General features: G+C 36.0%; 1 protein-coding gene across 1 annotated transcript; it reads right to left on the bottom strand.

Moving 5' to 3' along the window:
* Positions 1–3,286: 3,286 nt before the first annotated feature.
* On the bottom strand, positions 3,287–23,855 carry LOC308502079 (olfactory receptor 6C75-like; the record flags this gene model as incomplete). The annotated part of the gene is made up of 2 exons (XM_081059326.1): positions 3,287–4,063; positions 23,694–23,855. The coding sequence occupies 2 exons, from the start codon at positions 23,853–23,855 to the stop codon at positions 3,287–3,289; spliced, it is 939 nt and encodes a 312-aa protein (XP_080915452.1).
* Between the last annotated feature and the right edge of the window lie 391 nt (positions 23,856–24,246).

Genomic DNA, 24,246 nt, shown 5'->3' with positions numbered 1-24,246 from the left:
CTCTGTCATAAAGGGAAGAAAACCTAATGTAAGGGATGAGATAAAAGAACTTCCTCTGGGTTTTAGAAGAGCTCTGATGGTTTTAAGCAGGGAGTTGCCTTTCTTACTCCAAAAATAATGTTATTTATGTTTCTGCTTGGTCTTCTGAAAACACACTGGGATCACCTGAATGAATAAAGAATCCTCAGAGACCTAGGTTTTATGTCATTAATAAATCTTGTGCATTATGAACTTTGGCAAAGCAACTGAAATAGGCAGCAGCAGGGATGCTCGCCGTCCTTTGAGACATTGAGATAGAACAACAGCATCAGAAAGAGGCCAGGTGCCCATCTTACTAATGAGAAGAAAAAAGCACAAGCCTGATTCAATTCCCCACAACACTTTCTGAGGATATGGGTATAAGCAATTCTAATAATCAAAGTATTTTGCTTCACCTAATCTCCCGTGATATAAACAATTATTAAACAATTAAAGTATGTATTTAATATGGGAATACACATTGGGAAAAACTACTAGGTATTCAATGATATTGTGGAATGAATATTTATATTTTAATCGTAGGAGCATTTATTTACATTTGAAAAACTAGAAAAGTATAACAGAAAAATTCTTTATTCTCTCTACAGATGATACTTTGTAAGAGCATGTTTACACAAATGAGTCAAAAACAGTTCACTCAATTAAAAACCACTGACCTAATGCTTTCTGTAAAATATCTGCCCTTGAAATTTTGAAATATGTGTGTTTAAAAGGAACCCATCAGAGAATATTTTAGTAGCAAAATAAGGTTTGGAAGACTGGTTAAAAAATGTTGCTTGTGGTCACTTAAAAAAAGGGTAATAAAAAGTACAGTAACTTGGAGATGAGATGACAGTTTAGAAACTGGGAAAATCCTTGTATGGTTACATGTTAGTTACTTTAAAATTTCATGATTTGATGATGGTAGATCAGAGCTCATGATTAATAAATATGTCGTGATTAAGAAAGAAAGTTCTTATGGTAAAGGAAGTAGGGGGAAATGCCCTTGTAGCACATTGCTTGAATAAAGTTTCTTTTTTAAAATTAGTTTTTATAGCAGCACCATTGCTTTTATGGATTTATTTTACTACTCTTCATTTAATATTTTAATTAAGGCAAGTATTGGCTTTTAAATTATCATTGATTTTCATATTTGGTATACAATAGTTTTATGTATCATTAGGATTTGTGTTGTGAGAGACAATATATTCTATAGGAATAGGCTGTTATCATGCCATTGAGTATTAAAATTTTTGATCTGGCACATAGAGGGGGTTTAAACAGTGAATTTGATTAAGAGTTATAAAAATTATGACTTTCTATGTTGCATCTGAAATGACAAAATTAAATCATGCCAAACAATATTATGCAACTACAGCAAAGTTTAATCATAGATATATTATTGTTTTCTTTGTTTCCCTTTTCTTTTTAAAATAATTTTATTATTTTCCAATTACAGTTGACATACAGTGTTATATTAGTTTCAGGTATACAACATAGTGATTAGACATTAATATAACTTACAAATGATTACCCAAAAAAATCTATTACACATCTGACACCATGTATAGTTATTACAATATTATTGACTATATTTCCTGTGCTATAGTTTACATCCCCATGACTAATTTATAACTTCCAATTTGTACTTCTTAATCTCTTGCCCTTTTTCAGCATCTTTTCAATTCCCCTCCCATCTGGCAACCATCAATATGTTGTGTGTATCTATAAGTTTTTTTATTCATTTGTCTTTTAGATTCCATATCTAAGTGAAATCCTATGGTATTTGTATTTGTCTGTTTGACATTTCATTCAAGTTCACCTATGTTATTGCACATAGGAAGATTTCATTCTTTTTTATGACTGAGTAATGTTCCATTGCATCTATGTACCACCTCTTCATTATTCATTCATCTATTGATGGACACTTAAATTGCTTCCATATGTTGACTATTGTAAATAATGCTGCAATGAACCTCTAGATGCACGTGTCTTTTTGAATTAATGTTTTGGATTTTATCTGATAAATACAGAGAAGTAGAATTACTGAGTGCTTGTCTCTTGTTATAGCTTTTGTTTTAAAGTCTATTTTGCCTGGTATAATTATTGCTATCTCAGTGTTGTTGTTTTTTTAATTTCAATTTACATGAAACATTTTTTTTTTATCTTTTTGCTTTCAGTCTTGTGTCTTTCGATCTTAAGTTACATCAAACATTATAATGGCACACTGGACTTAGATGTAATGGCCATCTCTCGTCTTCCAAATTGCTCGTGACAAGCTGCATCCTATATATTAAACTTAATATGTCCTCTGTTGGTATGGAACACACGGGGGGTGGGGGGGGGTGCTCAACACCACAGCAGCTACATACTTCTTCTCAAATTCACCAATCAGACGATGTTTCACAAATGTAGTTTTTCCAGTCACTATCACCAACCAATACAAATTTGAACTGAACTTGGGATTCTCTTTGGGCAGCCACTGTGATGTTTCCTCCAGAAGCATCTCTAGGCCTGTAGGACTGAGAGCTGCAAAGATAATATTTCTGACACCACATTTTATCTTAAATTCCTATTTCATTTTTCTAACGTTTTAATTACATCTTATTGATAAATTCAAGTAGACATTTTAATAACTTTAATTATGTGACATGTTTTCTTGATGACACCGAAGAAAACATTTTAGAGGTACTAATTAAAATACATATTTTGGGGCGGCCAGTTGGCTCAGTTGGTTAGAGCACAGTGCTCATAACACCAAGGTCGCCGGTTCGATTCCCACATGAGACAGTGAGCTGCGCCCTCCACATCTAGATTGAAAACAATGACTTGACTTGGAGCTGATGGGTCCTGGATAAACACGATACTGTTCCCCAATATTCCCCAATTAAAAATGTTAAAACATACATGTTTTTGTTTATTTCACATAAAATAAATTTTATATTTATATGCAATTTTTAATAAACTTCTTACATTATAATAATCTTTATGTCTTGGATGACTTCATAATCTACCTTGTTGTGATATGAGAAACAATAAAGATTATTGATTTATCTAAAACTTAATTGCACAGGTAAAAGATTGACTGTCATGTTTATAACTTTAAATAGGACCTGGCTTTTAGACTAATAAGAAAAACAGACATTGATAACATACAAACATGCCTAAATTAAAGAAGAAAATGAGGTGTTTGAAGAATTTATTTAAATAAGGGCAAAGAGTTTTATTCAGCTTTGCTTTCAGGGGTACATTTTTCACATAATCACATTCATTTATTTGAAGAAAAGGCCATTCTCTGGACCATATTCTTGAAGGCTTGCTTCACTTGCTGATTTCTTAGTGTATATATAAAAGGATTCAAGAGAGGAGCCACTGAGGTATTGAGCACAGCCACTCCTTTGTTTAAAGTTACCCTCTCCTTTGCAGAAGGCTTAATGTACATGAAAATGCAGCTACCATAAGAGAGGGAGACAACTATCATATGGGAGGAACAAGTGGAAAAGGCTTTTTTCCTTTGACTTGTGGAAGGAATTCTCACAATTGTCTGGATGATATGCATGTAGGAGAGAATAACTAGTGTTAAGGTGACCATAAGTGTTACCACAGCTAGAAAAAATGCCATGAGTTCTAGAAAGCTAGTGTTTGTGCAAGAAAGCTGCAGAATTGGAGACGAGTCACAGATAAAATGATCGATTATATTGGAGGCACAGAAATCCAATTGCATCACCAGGATTATTGGTGGAAAGATGATCAGGAATCCAGCAAGCCAGGAGCTAAAGACAAGAAGGATACAGACTCTGCTGCTCATGATGGTGGTGTAATGTAGAGGTTTGCAGATGGCCACATAGCGGTCATAGGACATGGCGGCCAGAAGGTAAAATTCTGTCACCCCCAAGAAGATAAAGAAAAATAGCTGAGCCATACAACCATTATAAGAAATGGTTCTGTCCCCTGTCACAACAGCGACAAGGAATCTGGGAATGCAGACTGACGTGAACGATATTTCTAGGACTGAGAAGTTTCGAAGGAAGAAATACATTGGAGTCTGCAGATGGGGATCTGAAAGGGTGAGGGTGATAATGATCAGGTTCCCAGTTACACTTAGCATGTAGGTAACAAGAAGAAATATGAAAAGTACAACCTGCCACTGTGGGTCATTTGTCAGTCCAAGAAGAATAAACTCTGTTACTTCTGTGTAATTTCTCATTATTTTCCTTCTTTACAATGATATTCTTTGCTTCAGCTGTAAAATAGAGGAACAAATAAAAAGGCTACAACAAAGAGACTCACACACACATGCACGCACACGGCCACACTCACCCACGCTTAAAAAATCATTCTGCCTTTTTGTTTTACAGAAAAATGATTTTGTAGTACATAGAAACAAAATGTTTTTAAAAATTTATTACATCGCATTCAATAATGTTGTAAAGATTTTGTTGGGTATCCGATGGACATGCGTCCTATTTGGGAGACCGCCTCAGGGATACTGTGGATGCCTGATCATGGCATTGTACACCAGAAGCTAAACAATAATGAATGCCAACTATAATTTTATATATATAATGTGATGGCTCGGTGCAAGGTCGGAGGGATAGTGGATGGGGGCGGGGGGTTCACAGTGTGAAGGATATAAATGATGAACATCTAAGTATTACCTTGTCTTGTACACCTGAAACTAACAAAATAAAATAAAATAAAATAAAATTTATTACATCATCTATTGATTCATTACTCCTATGTTTCCTTCATTGTATTCTCGCACATTTCAGTCTAAATCTTTGTCCTCTGAACATTTTGATATGTTCCTGAAAACAAGGAAAAAAAAAGATTAAAACCTCAAATAAAACTCTGAGAGCTTACACCCAAGGATACCATAATACCCTTGAAGATATATATTTTGTTGCTCTCCATATACTTTTTAAATTTTGCTATTTTGAGTAAGCATTTCTTTCTCCTTCCCCATTCAAACTTCTACAATCTATGGAGACAGCACAATTGCCCATCGGTGTAGAACAATGTGTCCTTGATAAGTAATAGTATACAGAGGTATTTAACGATGGGGAAGTATCCCCAGTCTAATTCCAATGTCTGCACCGCAAGGCATTCTAATTTTAATTAATAATCTATTATAATGGTCTATTGTAAGATTGTAAATATACTCTTAATGTATTTTTATTTACTGCCTAGTATCTGAGTCATGAGTCTGCTCTCTCTGATATTAAAGGAGGACTTATACCTAAGACCCAATTTTATTTTTATACACTGCAAGTGTTCTGTCTTATTTTTAAAATCATTGGCACTCTCCACAACATTGCCTATTCTTTTCCTGAGGGATAATGAAAAGGAATAGTTGAAAATTCAAGGTAAGTTTTGGGGAGGCAAAAAGTATTACTTTTTTCTTTTCTTTTTCTATTTATGGCTTCCAATACAATTCTTGATGTTATACAGGATTTGCTTAATTGTTTGTTCCTGTTTAAAGTAATTATTTTCCACAAAAGCTTTAGAGAGGTTGTCATCTAAGGTCACTTTAAAAAATATTTAAATATTCAGACAGCCTGCCTAAGTCTGTAATGTCTCCTTTGTTTTCTACATTCTTCAGAAGTTTCAGAGCTTCCCGAAGGAATACTATTTTTTCAGTATTAGCCAATTAATTTATATATTAATGAACTTACTCAAAATTTTTACATACAAAATATTTAGGAGGGATATGTAACTATTTTTCATTATCTGTTCTTTTTGTGGTCCTAACATATGCGTTGATTTTTCTCTTTTCACTTTATGCATGTATGACGAGTGCTAACCTTCACTATGTATAAAATTCACATTGTGCATAACTAAAACATAAAGTATATCGATGTTCTTGGTGTTAAACACACCAAATAATTTGTATTGAATCTTGTACAAAAATGATTACATGGTGTCCTGATTTTATTATTTAAGAATTGGTAATTTGAATATACCTAGATAAGAACACAAAAAAACACATAGTGTTATCAATCGCAAAATATTTGTATTACAGTGAAGAATAATGAGTAAATTGTAGTTTAAAATTTTCCTTCCTTTATATATTTTGTAAAGATTGTGTGGTTGAGTTCCATTTATACATAATATTGTGCACAATTGAGATTACTTGTATAAAGCGGAGATTTATATATTATTAAGGCAAAAACATATTCCTGAAAGAAGCTGTTAAAGATGTACTTACTTTTTGGTGACTGTGACTGGTTTTAGTTTATGTCATCTATAATGGCTTCTTTGATTTCTTTAAGTACAAGTACTTTGGGATTTTTCAAAAGCCTTTGTCACACTTCTGCTCTGTCATTTTTATGTTTTTAACCAAATATCCAAAATATTGATCATAAATATAATTCCAAGAGCTCCCCTACAATGTTAAAAAAAGTGGGCATATATTATGCCATTTTTACATATGAACCCAAATTTCTCTGGACCTGGAATGCCAGTATATCCTGATTTTTTTTGTGCAGAAATAATGTCATTCAGGCTAGCCATCATTTTATCTCTTCCATTTACAATGGACTCAGGGGGATTAGTTGATGAATAAACAAAAGGCACCATGGAGATTTGTGTTCTCAAGACACAAAGCATTAAGCAATAGTCCAAATTAGGACATGGTCTAGAATAGAATATTTATATTTAGGTGAGAGTGGCCTCAAATCAGAGCAAAAAAATACATTGAAGAATTTAAATTTTTGCAATAATGAATAAGTTCACAAGTGGAGTTTTCTCTAATCTTAGGGAAAATATTGAGAATTCATTGTGATGTTTTAGACTGGGGCTGAATTCGCCATGTTTTCACACCATCACAGATGTCAGGCTTGTCTTTAAGATTTTACATCTTGCCACTGAATTTTGATATAGAAAATCTGATCATGACTAGAATCACTACCATTTATTCACTCAGCAATTACTTTTTGGATGCTTAGTATGTATTGGCCTCAAGTTTAGGTTCTGAGAATACAGAGATGATAAAGACAGCTCTTTGGGTAATTTTCACTTCTTATAGGAAAGTTTGAAAATTTTACATTACTTTTGAAATCACAGATCCCCTCTCTTTTTTTTAATTAAAATTTATTGGTGTGACAATTGTTAATAAAATTTCAGATTTTTACTTGTTCACAGTTTAGGTGTTGCCATTTAGAATGTTAATGTCTGTTTCTCTATTATTAAGTTTCCTCTCCTTGTGAACTTATTCATTATTACAAAAATTTAAATTCTTCAATGTATGTTTTTGCTCTGATTTGAGGCCACATAGATTTCAGGTGTACAATTCTGTAATATGTCATCTATATATCACATTGTGTGTTCACCACTCAGAGTCAGTTCTCTTTCCATCACCATATATTTGATCCCCTTTACCCTCTTCTACCACCTCTCCTCCCTTACCTTCTGGTAACCACTAAACTATTGTCTGTGTCTATGAGTTTTTGTTCCTTCATTTGTTTGTCTTGTTCTTTTGTTGTTTTCAGTTTTATGTACCACATATCAGTGAAATCATAGGTTCTCGACTTTTTCTGTCTGATTTATTTCGCTTAGCATTGTACTCTCAAGATCCATCCATGTTGTCACAAATGGTACTATTTCATCTTTTCTTATGGCAGAATAGCATTGCATTGTGTATATATATCACAACTTCTTTATCCATTCATCAACCGAAGGACATTTTGGTTGTTTTCATGTCTTGGCCATTGTAAATAAAGCTGCAATTACATTGGAGCACATCTGTCTTTATGGATAAATATTTTCAGATTTTTTGTGTAGATACCCAGGAGAGGGATTGCTGGGTCATATGGTAATTCTATTCATAATTTTTTGAGGGTCCTCCACACTGCCTTCCATAGGGGATGCACCAATCTGCATTCCCACCAGCAAGTGTACGAGGGTTCCTTTTTCTCCACGGCCTCTCCAACCCTTGTTACTATTTATCTTGTTGATGATGGCCATTCTAATTGTTGTGAGATGATAGCTCATTGTGGTTTCTAATTGCATTTCCCTGATGATTGCCGATGTTGAGCATTTTTTCACATGTCTATTGGCCATTTGTGTGTCCTCTTTGGAGAAATGTCTCTTCAGGTTGAGGGCACAGAGTCCCAGAGAGCAGTTTCCAGGCTGTTGGCCTCACGTGGAAAGGTGCTGGCTTGGGTAGTAGGTGGCCATCAGCTGTAACTAGTTGGCCATCAGCTATAACCGGTTAGCCATTGGCCACTGATATAAATGCCTTGGGTGAACTAGCAAGCCCAGATTGCAGTTAGCAAGGGGATGCTTTTTGGTTGGTTGGTTGGTTGGTTGGTTGGTTGGCAGGGAAGCAGACAGCGGATTCTGCATTGTATGGAGCCTGCTTCCTATGTCTCCAACTCAGCTGCCAGTGAGACTATAGTGGTATGAGTCCCCCATCCATGGCTCCGTTGGTGTTCCTGTTTGACCTCGCAATATCTTGTGTTCTGGTGTGGGGAGTGGGACTTGACCCCACATGACACCCCACATGACACATGGTGCAACCAGCAGGGTACAGCACTGGCCAGAATCCCTAAAGGGGTAATGGAGCAGTTTCTATGCGTGAAAGCTCACCTTCAGGAAGCCCGTGATGAGTTGCGCCGGGAACAAGAGGCACTGTCTGGCTGGGAGACTAGAGCCTCTGGATGGCACATCACCTTCTTGGCCATAGAAGGCGTCACCTTCCTTTTGATGGTCTGCAGCTGCCGACCATCCTAGAGTTGTGGACATCTTACACAGAGGCCACCACCCACTCAGACACCTGGCGTGATGAGCAGGATACTGGCTGGGTAGAAATGGCGTCTGACTCTGGGCAGGAGAACATGTGGCCCCCACACTATGTGTGGTAGCCGGTGGCACTGTTCTTAGGAATGGGACTCCATAGGAGGGGTGAGAAGACATGGATGGCTTTCCAACCAGCGTGGAGTGGGCTGTGCAGCTGCCAGAAACTTGGACCCTGGTGGAGGTGTGGGAAGACATGGATGGTTCTCCAACCAGCATAGGCTGGAGAAAGCGAAGGTCGTTGCATCCGTGTTGGCTGGGAAGTGCTTTCTGAGACACTCACCCCCAGGTTGGGGAGGAATTGGAGCCTTCGCCCTGCAGAGAGGGCACACATTATGGGGCCAACGCACAGCCATGGGGAAAGACTGTGGACTATAGGGAATTGGCTCCATCCCTTATTTGATGGACCACTTGACCTTTTGCTTGGGAACATGCCACCTTGTGTTGGAACTGGTGGATGTTTGCTTCCTGTGTCTGTCCTGGCTGCCATTGAGACTGGGGCAGGAAGACCCCTTGTTGGGGTGCAGTAACTTTGTCACTCCTTTTAAGAAGAAGCATGGTAAATTCCTTCTCTTGAATTTGGGCAGAAGTTAGTGACTACTCCAACCACTAAAGTTGATACTGTGGGATTCTAAGGATAAGTCAAAAAAATAATATGTCTCCTATCTAGATCTATTTTGGGACACTTACCCTTGGAACCCAACCACCATGCTGTGAAAAAGCCCACACTGACTCTTAGGAGAGAACACACAGAGAAGTGCATATTAAAACAAAACAAAACAAACAAAAAAAACTGAGGCCTGAAACTGACAATCTGATTTAACTGATAGACATGTGAGTGAAGGTGACTTAAGACGACTCCAGTTCTCACTCTTTAAGTCTTCCATGTGAGGCCTCAGACATAATGGAGCAGAAATGAGACCTGCGTGCTCTGCTCTGTATGTATTCCTGACAACAGAATCTGTGAGCATAGTAAATGGTTGCTTTATGCAATAAAACATTGAAGTAATTTTTAATGGTGGTCTTCTGGCATGTAGGTGCTTACAACTGACATTTTTTTTTCCTATGGAAGTCTTATAAAAGCAATCCACAGTTTAAAGTAGAAACCTGCAAATGACTAATTGAATGATCCTGACAATTAATAGAAATGTGGCTTATATTTGTCAACATTCATCAGATTGGATACTTAATATTTGTACTTTGCAGTGGATATAAATTTTACTTAAAAAAGAATTATTAAAAAGTAAATTCTGGTTATTAGGTTTGTTTTTCACAATGGCACTGATTATAAATTATGTAATTGCTTTGTGTGTACTCTAGGCTGATACAAGTGTGGCATTTAAGAAAATGACACTGAATTTTTCCACTGTAGGAGAAAGAAATTATAAGCACAAATAGGAGGTGTTTAAGTACTCTGTTTAGCATTGTAATAGAATTAGAGATATCAGTATGAACACATCATATATTTATATACATATATATATATACACACATCATTTGTGTGTGTCTATGTACACACACATATATGTATATATCATATACATATATATGATATGTACATATATATGTATATATGTGTGTGTGCGTGTGTGTATGTACATATATACACACACACACACATATATACTCATACACACACATATACTGTCTTGTGAGAGGGCTCATACACAATAACCTACCAAAACAACTAGTGAGCACATCTTTAGAGACATCAGGTCTCTAAATATCATTATTAAATGAAAGGAACCTGAGATTTTTGGAGAAATGACTGTATTATTCAGGGCTAGATCAAGGAAAATATAAGAGAGCTGAAATTATCTTATTTTTGTACTCAAAAAATGAAGAGTATGTATAAACAAAGTTGAGAAGCTAATTAAAAGAAGCTCCAAATCACCATGTTTGGATAATTTGTACATCAACATAAATGATGATATTAACGGATTATAATGAATAAAATAAGAATCCTTGAGTCAATATTGTTTTACAATTAATCAATCAATAAAATACACAGGAGAAAATAAAGATCGTCTTTATAGTAGAATATGCTGATTAATCAATATAGAAGTAATGATTAGTTAGCAAACCATCATTGGATGCTAAAAATAGTGGATGAGTTTCATGAGGAACAGGATATTTACATAGTCTTGAAATATCTAACAAATTACATATTACGTGGAGAAAATAGTAATTTTGTAGTCTAGAGAAATCTGGAAGAGACTGCCTTAACCAAGGGATCAGTTACCATCATCAGTGGGAAAACCAACATTATCTGGCTCTTGATCAGATGGACTAAGAAAGGATCTATGATCACTTTTGCTTTATTCCTCAATTTAATCTTTAGGAAGGATCAGATGAGCTCAAATAACATATCCTCTTCAAAAATCTCAAGACAATAAGGTAAAAGATAGGCTGAGGAACTGATTAAAAGAACTGAACAGAAATGAGAACTAAAGGCAAAGTGTAATCCTGGATTATGCTGGACTTGAAGAAAATAAAAAGATATAAAAGACATTATTGGGAAAATGATGAAATTTTAATAAGGACTATGGATTTGAAAATATTAATATGTCAGATTTTCTGATTTTGATTATTATCCTTTGGCCATGTAACATAATGATCTTATTAGGAAACATTCTAAGATAGTGAGGTAATTAAGGATAAAAAGGCACAACGTCCAAGTTACTATCAAATGGTAAAAGATGCATATGTACTTATATATATGCATCTTTTATGTATATATGTATATATATTTATATTTACAGTGTTAGTATTTATATATAAAAAGTATTAAAAAGTGTATGTAGTATATAAAGTATACATACATATACATACATACATGTATTATAAATACGTAGTGTACAAAGTATATACATACATATATAGTATATAAAATATATAGTACATACAACGTATTATTCCATATATGTAATCAAATGAATATATATGTATTTCTCAATCTCTCTATCTTTCTCTATCTCTATCTCTACGTACATCTGTATTTGAAAGAAAGAGAGTGAATGATAAACATATCATACAAAATGTACACAATTGTGACTCTAGATAAAAGGCATATAGAATACCTGTACTATTCTTGGAACATTTCTTTAAGTTTAAAATTACTGAAATGTTACAAAAAATAGGCTTGGACTAAAACAACCCTTCTCAAAATATAATATGACTCAGTGTTGTCGGTTTGCCTCACAAGGGTAGTCATAGTGGACTATGGACTATATTAAAATTACCAAGTCATTTCTTCATTTGTGAGTACTTGAATTACAAGTGACTGAAAGTTACTAAATAACCAAATAATTGGCTCATTAAGAGATTTTAGAATTTCTTGTACTCACAAAACTGTTAGAATATTATTAGAATTTCTTGAGGTCCAATATTTGAAATTTTATTAAGAAGCTTGGATGTTACACAACATGTGGGAAGATTTTATCTGCACACAAATATTCTCATAACTTTAGGAAATGATTCCTTGTTTTCTACCATCAGTAGTACAGTCTTACATTTATTGAAGTTTTCACTTATTTTTTTCTCTTTTTAATGTAAAACTATTATAATATTGAATTCACTCTTATTTTTCAATTCTCTTTTGAGATTTTTGGTAATTTTAAGAGCACATAGTGATGATAATGACATACAGCAACAATATTTTAATTACAAAATTCTTGATGAGGTTTCCAGGTACTAAGCATATGAATGTATTTCAAATCAAATATGATTCATTTATATTCCTATTGCTAAAGTGATGTTTCTTATCAGAAAACAGAACAAAATGTATATGATCATCTAATTATATGCTCCCTTAATATATCACCAGGTATTCTAAATATTAGAAAGCACATCTAAATGTGCTATGATTCAAACAAAAACTTTTTTTTGTTTTGTTTTGTTTTGTTTTTTGCCCAGAATATTATTTTATTACCATGCCACTAATGAATCACAAAAATAATCACAAATATAATCACAAAATAAATTCAAATAGGAGAAAAAAAACCCAAAACCCTCTGATATTACTGTGGAAAGGAACCAAAGTCAATTTTACATCTTTTTTTTTTCTTTACTTTATTTATTGGGGTGACAATTGTTAATGAAATTACATAATTTCAGGTGTACAATTCTGTATTACATCATCTATAAATCCCATTGTGTGTTCACCATCCAGAGTCAGTTTTATATGAATGTTCAGAGCAGCATTGTTCACAATAGCCAAAAATGGAAATAACCTAAATGTCCGTAAACTGATGAATACAGAAACAAATGTGATATATCCATGCAATGGAATATTATTCATCCATAAAAAGGAATGAAGTACGGGTAGATTCTACAACGTAGGTGGATCTTGAAAACATTATGCTAAGTAAAAGAAGCCAGACAAAAAAGGCCAAACATGTTATATAATTTCACATATATGAAAGGTCTAGAATAGGCAAATTATAGAAACAGAAACCATATTAATGGTGCCAGGGGCTGGAGGAAGGGAGAAATACAGAGTCACTGCTTCATACATATGGAGTTTCTTACTGAGACGATGAAAATGTTCTAAAATTACATAATGGTGATGATGGCACAACTTTGTGAACGTACTAATAGTCTAGCGTACTAATGATTTGCACAGAGTAAAATGGTTAAAAAGGTGAATTTTATGTTATGTGAATTTTACCTTAATAAAAAATATTCCTGGAGAGGGATGTTAAAAAATGTAAATTGAATTGGAAGATTTAAGAGTCTTTAGAATCCTAATTTCATGATTGTCAGCCCACTTTATGAAAATCTTTTCTTGTTAGGAGAGGAAATTGAAAAGTGAGATGAGATAATAGAAATGATACTAACAAGAATAATGTTGATTATGTGCTGAAGTACTTGGCCATAGTGCTTTTTAGTTTAGAAGGATCACAGTTATCAAGACACAGAGAGCTTATTTTCCAGTCACTATGCCTGCACTTAATCCAGGAACACAAGTTGATAGGTTGCTAAGCCTGAAGCTGAGAAATATCAAATGTTAGCATTTAAAGTGGCTGATTTCCCACTCATCCCTGAGAAGCAAGCCACGAAGCATCCGGAATTCAGTCTAGCAGAGAGAAATGATGGAGGCATGCATATAGATTGCATGCAAAAGGTGAATTAATAAGAATGATATAAGCCTGTATAAAATTAAATACAGGCCCAACCCAGCACCAGGCTGGTCCCTGCAGACTCAGGCTTATGGCCACCCCAGCACCAGTTCAGTCCCCATTGGACCCAGCCTTCAGGCCACCTCCACCATCACAGGCTCCATACCTGCCCCCATGGACCCAGGTCTCAGGCTTGCCATAATGGATTCAGATATCAGGCCTACCCCAGTGGATTCAGGCTCCAGAGGCAACCATGTGGATCTTGGTACCAGGTCAGCTTGTGTGGACATAGGAAGCATGCCCACCCACCTGTTGAACCCATCATAAGGCCAGTCCACCCGAGGATTCCAACAGCAAGTCCTCCCATGGACCCCAATAGATGGCAAGCCCAGAACTTCTGGGTGAGCTGACTGGTAAAGGGCTTTCCCTGCCAGAGCCAATCTGTTAAGACTGGAAGAGGTGCCTACTTCTTCAAATGTACAGACACAAATGAAGGCAACAAGGATCACAAATAATCATGGAAACGTAACACCACAAAAGGGGGGAAAAGCATTAGTAAAAACCGTAAAGAAATGGAGCTACTAAGTATTAGTAACTTTCTTTCTTTTATTTCAAACTGTAACACTCTCACCACTGTACATCTTTCACTTCCAGTTTAAAAGAATGTTACTTTTCAATGCTGAGTGAAATTTTAATGCTTTAAATAGTAATTACTAATTATCTTTGTTTTGCATTTATTTGTGGCCATAACACTTAAAATTGCACATGTAAAGAAGATTGGCGAAATACTATTTGACTCAGCTTCTTGGCTCCTAATCTTCTTGTCTTCTTCAATTTCACATGTTAATAGATTCTATGGTACATTACTTAAATTAAGTAGTTAAAATTATTTAATTCTGTTTTGCAAATATATCAACTAAAATAGTTATATTCACTAATTGTTACTTTGTCATTAATCAAATGCATTACTAAATGTCACATAACTACTTTGTTCTCAATAATGAGCATTTTTAGATTTTCTTGTACATATTTCTTTATTTAGATGTATCTCATATTGATTTCAGTACATAATTCACTCATATGTGGAGTACAAAACTAAAAGCAACAAAGGAACAAGACAAACAAACAAAGAAACAAGAACTCTCTTACCCTCTGGTAACCACTAAATTATTGTCTGTGTCTATGAGTTGTTTGTTTTTTTTTTTTAATTAATTTTATTGGGGTGACAATTGTTAGTAAATTTACATAGATTTCAGGTGTACAATTCTGTATTACATCGTCTATAAATCCCATTGTGTGTTCACCACCCAGAGTCAGTTCTCCTTCCATCACCATATATTTGATCCCCTTTACCCTCATCACCCACCCCCCACCCCCTTACCCTCTGGTAACCACTAAATTATTGTCTGTGTCTATGAGTTTTTGTTTCTCATTTGTTTGTCTTGTTCTTTTTGGTTTATATACCACATATCAGTGAAATCATAGGGTTCTCTGCTTTTTCTGTCTGACTTGTTTCACTTAGCATTATTCTCTCGAGATCCATCCATGTTGTCACAAATGTTCCTATATCATCTTTCCTTAACGCCGAATAGTATTCCATTGTGTATATGTACCACAACTTCTTTATCCATTCATCTATCGAAGGACATTTTGGTTGTTTCCATGTCTTGGCCACCGTAAACAAAGCTGCAATGAACATTGGCGTACACGTGTCTCTATAGAGAAATGCTTTTATATTTTTGGGGTAGATACCCAGGAGAGCGATTGCTGGGTCATATGGTAATTCTATTCGTAATTTCTTGAGGAACCTCCACACTGCCTTCCATAGCGGCTGCACCAGTCTGCATTCCCACCAACAGTGTATGAGAGTTCCTTTTTCTCCACAGCCTCTCCAACACTTGTTACTATTTGTTTTGTTGATGAAAGCCATTCTGACTGGGGTGAGGTGATATCTCATTGTGGTTTTCATTTGCATTTCTCTGATGATTAGCGATGTTGAGCATTTTTTCATATGTCTATTTGCCATTTGTATATCCTCTTTGGAGAAATGTCTCTTCAGGTCCTCTGTCCATTTTTCAATTGGGTTGTTTGTTTTTTTGTTGTTGAGTTTCATGAGTTCCTTGTATATTTTGGATATTAGCCCCTTATCAGAGGAACTGTTTGCGAAAATCTTCTCCCATTCAGTTGGTTGCCTCATTATTTTGTCAATAGTTTCTTTTGCTGTGCAGAAGCTTTTCAGTTTCATATAATCCCATTTGTTTATTTTAGTTTTTACTTCCATTGCCTTTGGAGTCAAATTCATAAAATGCTCTTTGAACCCAAGGTCCATAAGTTTAGTACCAATGTTTTCTTCAATGCAGTTTATTGTGTCAGGTCTTATGCTTAAGTCTTTGATCCATTTTGAATTAATTTTGGTACATGGTGACAGATAGCAGTCCAGTTTCATTCTTTTGCACGTAGCTATCCAATTCTGCCAGCACCATTTATTGAAGAGGCTGTCTTTCCTCCATTGTATGTTTTTAGCTTCTTTGTCAAAAATTATCTGTCCATATTTATGTGGTTTTATTTCTGGGTTCTCAATTCTATTCCATTGGTCTATGTGTCTGTTTTTCCGCCAATACCAAGCTGTTTTGATTATTGTAGCCCTGTAGTACAAGGAAAAATCAGGGAGTGTGATACCTCCAGTATTGTTCTTTTTTTTTAATATTGCTTTGGCTATTCGGGGTCTTTTGTGGTTCCAAACAAATCTGATGATTTTTTGTTCTATTTCTTTAAAAAATGCCATTGGGATTTTAATGGGGATTGCATTAAATCTGTATATGGCTTTGGGTAATATGGCCATTTTAACTATGTTGATTCTTCCAATCCATGAGCACGGAATGTCTTTCCATTTCTTTGTATCTTCAATTTCTTTCAAAAATGTCTTATAGTTTTCAGCATATAAATCCTTCACATCCTTGGTTAAGTTTATTCCTAGGTATTTTATTCTTTTTGCTGCAATTGCAAAAGGAATTGTTTTTTCTATCTCTTTTTCTGAGATTTCATTGTTGGTATATAGGAAAGCAATGGGCTTTTGTACGTTGATTTTGTAGCCAGCAACTTTACTATATTCATTGATTGTTTCTAATAGCTTTTTGGTGGAGTCTTTAGGGTTTTCTATGTATAGCATCATGTCATCTGCAAAGAGTGACAATATAACTTCTTCATTCCCAATTTGGATGCCTTTTATTTCTTTCTCTTGCCTGATAGCTCTGGCGAGGACTTCCAACACTATGTTGAAAAGCAGAGGTGATAGGGGACAACCTTGTCGTGTTCCTGAACGTAGAGCAAAGGGTTTCAGCTTTTCACCATTAATTATGAGGTTAGCTGAGGGCTTGTCGTATATGGCCTTTATTATGTTGAGGTATTTTCCTTCTATACCAATTTTAGTAAGTGTTTTAATCATAAATGGATGTTGTATCTTATCAAATGCTTTCTCTGCATCAATTGATAGAATCATATGATTTTTGTCCTTTATTTTGTTTATGTGATGTATCACATTGATGGATTTGCGAATGTTGAACCATCCTTGTGCCCCGGGGATGAACCCCACTTGGTCGTGATGAATAATCTTTTTAATGCATTGTTGTATTCGATTTGCTAGAATTTTGTTTAGGATTTTAGCATCTGTATTCATCAGAGATATAGGTCTGTAGTTTTCTTTTTTTGTGTTGTCCTTACCAGGTTTTGGTATCAGGGTAATGTTGGCCTCATAAAATGAGTTAGGGAGTACTGACTCTTCTTCAATTTTTTGGAAGAGTTTGAGCAGGATTGGTATTAGATCCTCTTTGAAGGTTTGGTAGAATTCACTGGTGAAGCCATCTGGTCCAGGACTTTTGCTTTTGGGAAGGTTTTGGATGACTGATTCAATTTCCTTACTGGTGATCGGCCTGTTAAGATTTTCCAGTTCTTCATGATTCAGCCTTGGAAGGCTATATGTTTCTAAGAACTTGTCCATTTCTTCTAAGTTATTAAATTTGGTGGCATATAGTCCTTCATAGTATTCTTGGATAATCCTTTGTATTTCTGTGGTGTCTGTGATAACTTCCCCTTTTTCATTTCTGATTTTGTTAATTAGTGTCTTCTCTCTTTTTATCTTAGTGAGTCTAGCCAAGGGTTTGTCGATTTTGTTAATCTTTTCAAAGAACCAGCTCTTTGTCACATTAATTTTTTCTATTGTCTTTTTGTTCTCTATTTCATTTAGTTCTGCTCTGATTTTTGTTATTTCCTTTCTTCTGCTGACCTTGGGTTTCGCTTGTTCTTCTTTTTCTAGTTTTTTAAGGTGTAACATGAGGTTATTTATTTGGGATTTTTCTTGTTTCTTGAGATAGGCCTGTAATGATATAAATTTCCCTCTTAAAACTGCTTTCGCAGCATCCCAAAAATTTTGGTAGGATGTATTTTCATTGTCATTTGTTTCTATGTATCTTTTGAGCTCTCCTCTAATTTCTTCTTTGACCCAGTCGTTCTTTAAAAGTATGTTGTTTAATCTCCATGTATTTGTGTTTTTTCCTGCTTTCTTTTTGCAGTTGATATCCAATTTCAAAGCTTTGTGATCAGAAAATATGCTTGGTATGATTTCAATCTTCTTAAATTTGCTGAGGCTGATTTTGTGTCCCAATATATGGTCTATCCTTGAGAATGTTCCATGTACACTAGAAAAGAATGTATAGTCTGATGTTTTAGGATGAAGTGCTCTATATATGTCAATTATGTCCAATTCATCTAATGTGTCATTTAGGGCTGCGATTTCGTTATTTATCTTCTGTTTGGATGATCTATCCATAGCTGTCAATGATGTATTTAAGTCCCCTAGTATAATTGTGTTTTGGTCAATTTCTCCCTTTAGTTCTGTTAGTAGTTGCTTGGTATATTTCGGTGCTCCCTGATTGGGGGCATAAATATTGATGACTGTTATGTCTTCTTGTTGTATAGTCCCCTTTACCATTATGAAATGTCCATCTTTGTCTCTTGTTATCTTTTTCACCCTGAAGTCTGTTTCATCGGAAATCATTATGGCTACACCTGATTTTCTCTGGGTACCATTTGCTTGAAGTGTCAATTTCCACCCTTTCACTTTGAGTCTATGCTTGTCCTTGTAGCTGAGATGTGTCTCTTGTAGGCAGCATATGGTTGGGTTTAGTTTTTTGATCCAATCTGCTACTCTGTGTCTCTTTATTGGTGAGTTCAGTCCATTTACATTCAGGGTGATTATTGATATGTGAGGATTTCCTGTCATTCTGTCTTTAGTTTTCTGGTAAGGCTGTGTCTCCATTGTTTCTTTGCCTTTTTGTTGTTGTCTGTTATTTCTGTGTGGTAGTATTCTATGATGTTTCCCTCTGTTTCTTCTTTTATTACAGTATATATTTCAGATTTGGATGTTTTTTGAGTGGTTACCCTTGAGTTTATGTAAAAGAAAGTTTGATATTTAGAGTATTCCAGTTTCTTCAGTACGCTTACTTTCTCTATTCCCATATTCCAGTTCAGGCCTTTACGCTCCCCCTTTTTATGTTTCGGTTGCCACAAGTTGTCCCTGTTGATGGTGGTCTAATAGCCTCCTTTAGTATTTCTTGTAGTGCAGGTCGTGTATTAGAAAATTCCCTCAGCTTCTGTATGTCTGAAAAGGTCTTTATTTCTCCTTCATATCTAAAGGAGATCTTTGCTGGATATATTATTCTTGGCTCATGATTTCTCTCTTTCAATAGTTTGAATATTTGGTTCCATTCCCTCCTAGCTTGTAGAGTTTCTGCTGAAAAATCTGATGATAATCTAATGGGCTTTCCTTTGTAAGTTACCGTCTTCTTTTCCCTGGCTGCCTTGAGGATTCTTTCTTTATCATTGATTTTAGACAGCTTCAATACAATGTGCCTTGGTGAAGGCCTGTTGGGATTGAGGTAATTAGGTGTTCTATTTGCTTCTTGGATTCGAGGATCCAGTTCTGTCCACAAGTTTGGGAAGTTCTCATCGACAATTTGTTTGAATATATTCTCTGTTCCCTTCCCTCTTTCTTCTCCTTCTGGTATACCCATTATTCTTATATTGCTCTTTCTGATGGAGTCAGAAAGTTCTTGTAGAGTTCTTTCATTTCTTTTAAGTCTCAAGTCTCTTTCTTCTTCCCTCTGTGTAAATTCCAGGTTCCTATCTTCGATGTCACTGATTCTTTCCTCCATCTGGTCAACTCTACACCTAAGCTGGATATTTTATTGTTAATTTCTTCTATTGAGTTCTTAATCTCCAGAAATTCTATTTGGTTCTTTTTCAAGATTTCAATCTCTTTTGTAAAATGCTCATGGTGTTCTTTGATTGTGTTTCTGAGTTCATTAAACTGCCTTTCTGTGTTTTCTTGCATCTCGTTCAGTTTTTTCAGAATTGCGATCTTGAATTCTCTGTCATTTAAATCACAAAGGTCCATATCTCTAAGTTCCTTTTCTGGAGACTTTTCACTTTCTTTCTGAGCTATCTTGTTGCCTTGGTTATTCATGGCAATCACTGATTTACTATTTCTCTTCCTAGACATCTACAGGAGTGTCTTCTGCAACAGGTTGATAGGTATGCGAAGAGCTTTTGGAGTTCCAAAGCTCTTTCTGCACCAGATTCAGAGCCCGTTTGTTTCAGCAGTTCTGTTTACTCCTGCAGGGATCCGCCCAGATAGGTGGGGCCAGGGGCGGGGTGAGTTGTGAGAGGTGGCCCAGAGCAATGGCGGCGACCACCACCACAGCCAGTCCTGCTTCCACAGCTCCCTCCCCTTTGCCGGAACTAGTTGAGCTGCGAATCTGTGTCTGCGGTCCACAGTTCTCAGAGCAGCAAATATTCTGTCCTTTGATCCGACACTGCTACTTTATCGCTTCTAGCACCGGGCAGGTGGGGGCGGGGCGAGCTCTGGGAGTGTAGGGAGGGGGCAGCTAGTCTCCGTGCCTAGGGCTTCCGTTCTCCGCTCGGCAGTGAGGGCTTAAACCACCGATTTCAGCCCTCTTCCCTCAGTCTCTGCTCCGAGGTCTGCCGTGAGCGAGCGTTGGGTTCAGCGGTTTTGTATGCTGCCCCCTCAGCCCTGCGGGCCGTGAGCGGAGCCCTAGCAGTCCGAGTCCTTCCCTCTCCCGCAGTTGCGGAAGATCCAGGCGCAGCGGGCTCCGAGCACTGAGCTAGGTCTGTGTCCTGCGCCCGCGCAGCTCCGTCTCCGCACTTCTCCTCTCCCTCCTCCCCTGCTCGCGCGATTCACCCACCTGGAGGTGAATTCAGTAGTCGGCCTCTTCGTCTTGCCTGTCTGCTGTGCAAGGAGTCCTTTGTGGAGTTATTGTTGTCCGATTCGTTGTAAATTCCAGGGGAGCGTTACAGAGCCTCACCTCACGCCGCCATTTTTTTTTCGTCTCTGTCTATGAGTTTTTGTTTCTCATTTGTTTGGATTTATAGACGATGTAATACAGAATTGTACACCTGAAATCTATGTAAATTTACTAACAATTGTCACCCCAATAAATTTAATTAAAAAAAAAAAGAAACAAGAACTCATAGACACAGACAACCGTTTAATGGTTTCCAGAGGGTAAGGGGGTTAGGAAGGATGATAGAAAAGGGTAAATGGGGTCAAATATCAGGTGATGGAAGGAGAACGGACTCTGGGTGGTGAGCACAAAATGTGATATATACATGATGTATTACAGAATTGTACACTTGAAAACTATGTAACTTTACTAACCATTGTCACCCCAATAAACTTTAATTTAAAAAATTTGAATTTCTAATTTGCTCTTATGCATCTATTCTAATTTTGTAACCCATAATAAGTGACATTATGTTTAAATGTATTTTAAATTAAATGTATGCCTTTTCAGGAATTTCATGAATATAAATAAATTGCTAAACAGTAGTCCCCCCTTATTTGAATTTTCGATTTTGCGGTTTCTGTTACCCAGGGTCAGCTTTGGTCTAAAAATAATAAATAGAAAATTCCAGAAATAAACAATTCATAAGACTTAAATTGCTTGTGTTCTGAGTAGTGTGATGAAATCTCGTGCTGTCACTCTCTATCCCATCTGGACCTGAATCATCCCTTTGTCCACACTCTGTATGCCACCTGTCCATTAGTCACTAAGTAGCCGTCTTGATTATCAAATGGACTGTCATGGTATCACAGTGCTTGTGTTCAAGTAATCCTTATTTCATGGAATGATGGCTCCAAAACACAAGAGTCGTGATGCTGACAATTTGACTATGCCAAATAGAAGCCATGAAGTGCTTCTTTCAAGTGAAAAGGTATGCATGTATAAGAGAAAACATAGCATGTATAGGGTTTGGTATTACCTCAGATTTCAGGCATCTCCTGGGTGTCTTGGAACATGTCCCTTCCAGATATGTGAGGACTACTATACATCTTATCAGTGATTATGAAGATGTTTCCACTTCTTCAATACTGATTATTCCCAAATTCACACTAATATCTCTCTTTCCACTTTGTTGTTTTCATTATGTTAATTAGCCTAGAAGGCCTTATTTGGTTTAATTTATTTTTAATAGATGCTTGCTCTTGCTGTTTTCTATTTTTTGTTTTATTCTTAGATTTATGATATTAATTTTGATAACTTTGTCTTAGAGATAGAAACTAGTACTATTACTACATACTGTGTCTGGTATATAATTCATATACTTTTAAATATCATTACGTTCTGTTCTTCCCAAGAGCACTGAAGAAAGCACTATGTCAGAAATGGAGGCAAGTTTAATTACTTGGAAATATATTTTTTAGCATCACAAATGGGAAAAACATGATGTATGAGTTTTGTTTGGAAGAAGGAGTTTAAGATGAGATTAGAATGCACCATTAAATGACTTTGAGAAGGTTAGTAAGAGTAAATTACAGGCACAAAACAATGAAAAACATAGAAGCTGTAGTTAAATATTTAGAAGACTTTCTTCTTTCATTTTACTCTGTCTTATTCATCAAAACTTCGATTTCTTTGAGAGAAATAGTATTCTCTTTATGGAGTCATTGAAAGCTTGTTTCACTTGCTTATTCCTCAGGGTGTAAATGAAAGGGTTCAACAAGGGGGCAACAGAAGTAGTTAGCATGAATACGCCTTTGTTAATGGCCACTCCTTCCTTTGCTGAGGGCTTGATATAGATGAAGATGCAGCTTCCATAGGTGATGGAAACCACAATCATATGGGATGAGCAGGTAGAAAAGGCCTTTTTTTTTTGTTGGACAGAGGGGAATCTCAGAATAGTCCTGATAATGTATGTGTAGGACAGAAACACACACACTAGGGTGATAACGAGTGCAAATACAGCCACGAGGATAACCATTTGTTCCATTACCCATGTATCTGAGCATGAGATCTTTAGGAGGGGACCTCCATCACAGCTAAAATGATCAATGGCATTGGAGTCACAGAATTCAAGCTGGAGGCCCAAGCTAAGGGGTGGGAGAATGATCAGCAAGCCAGACACCCAACAACATAGGACTAAGAATGTACAGACCCTATTGTTCATGATGGTCATGTAATGAAGGGGTTTACAGATAGCAACGTAGCGGTCATAAGACATGGCTGCCAGGAGAAAAAATTCTGTTGCTCCGAAGAGAGTAACAAAAAATATTTGACTTGCGCAAGCATTGTAGGTAATGCTATTGTCCCCGGTTGATATACTGTACAGGAATCTAGGAATACAGACAGTGGTAAATGAGATTTCTAAGATGGAAAAATTTCTGAGGAAAAAGTACATAGGAGTTTTAAGATGGGAGTCCACCAATGTGAGAGTGATGATAGTCAGGTTCCCTGTTACACTCAATAAGTAGGTGAGAAATAGAAAGATAAACAGCAGAATTTGCAGTTGTGGATCATTCGTCAGTCCCAGCAGGATGAAAGTTGTTATTGGTGTGTGGTTTCTCATCACTGACTGTTGAAAACTATCCAATCAGCATATAAAAATAAGAGATTTTATTGGGACCTAGATATTTGAATTCTGTGCATATAAAGACTGTGCATATAAAAACCAAGAAATCCGGTGTAAATTTATTTTCTCCTTTCACATTATAATCAATATTGCCATTATTCCAGTAGCCTTTCTGAATATTGTTGTATAAGCGGTGGATTATTCCTTCAGGATTCTTGTTATTGTAAAATAATCTAAGTTTTTCTCAGATAATTTTTATGCTCCTTAAAATGTATAAATGTAGTTGATTGTTTGTAATTCATTACATGGATTGGATTTACACATAAGTTAGGGGAAAAAAAGATGGTGTTACGTCATGTGTACTTAATCCTTCTTCATCGAAGACAAA

This window comes from Rhinolophus hipposideros, assembly GCF_964194185.1.
Source record: "Rhinolophus hipposideros genome assembly, chromosome: 9".
NCBI lineage: Eukaryota > Metazoa > Chordata > Mammalia > Chiroptera > Rhinolophidae > Rhinolophus > Rhinolophus hipposideros.
This window is presented reverse-complemented; position numbering and strand designations above follow the sequence as displayed.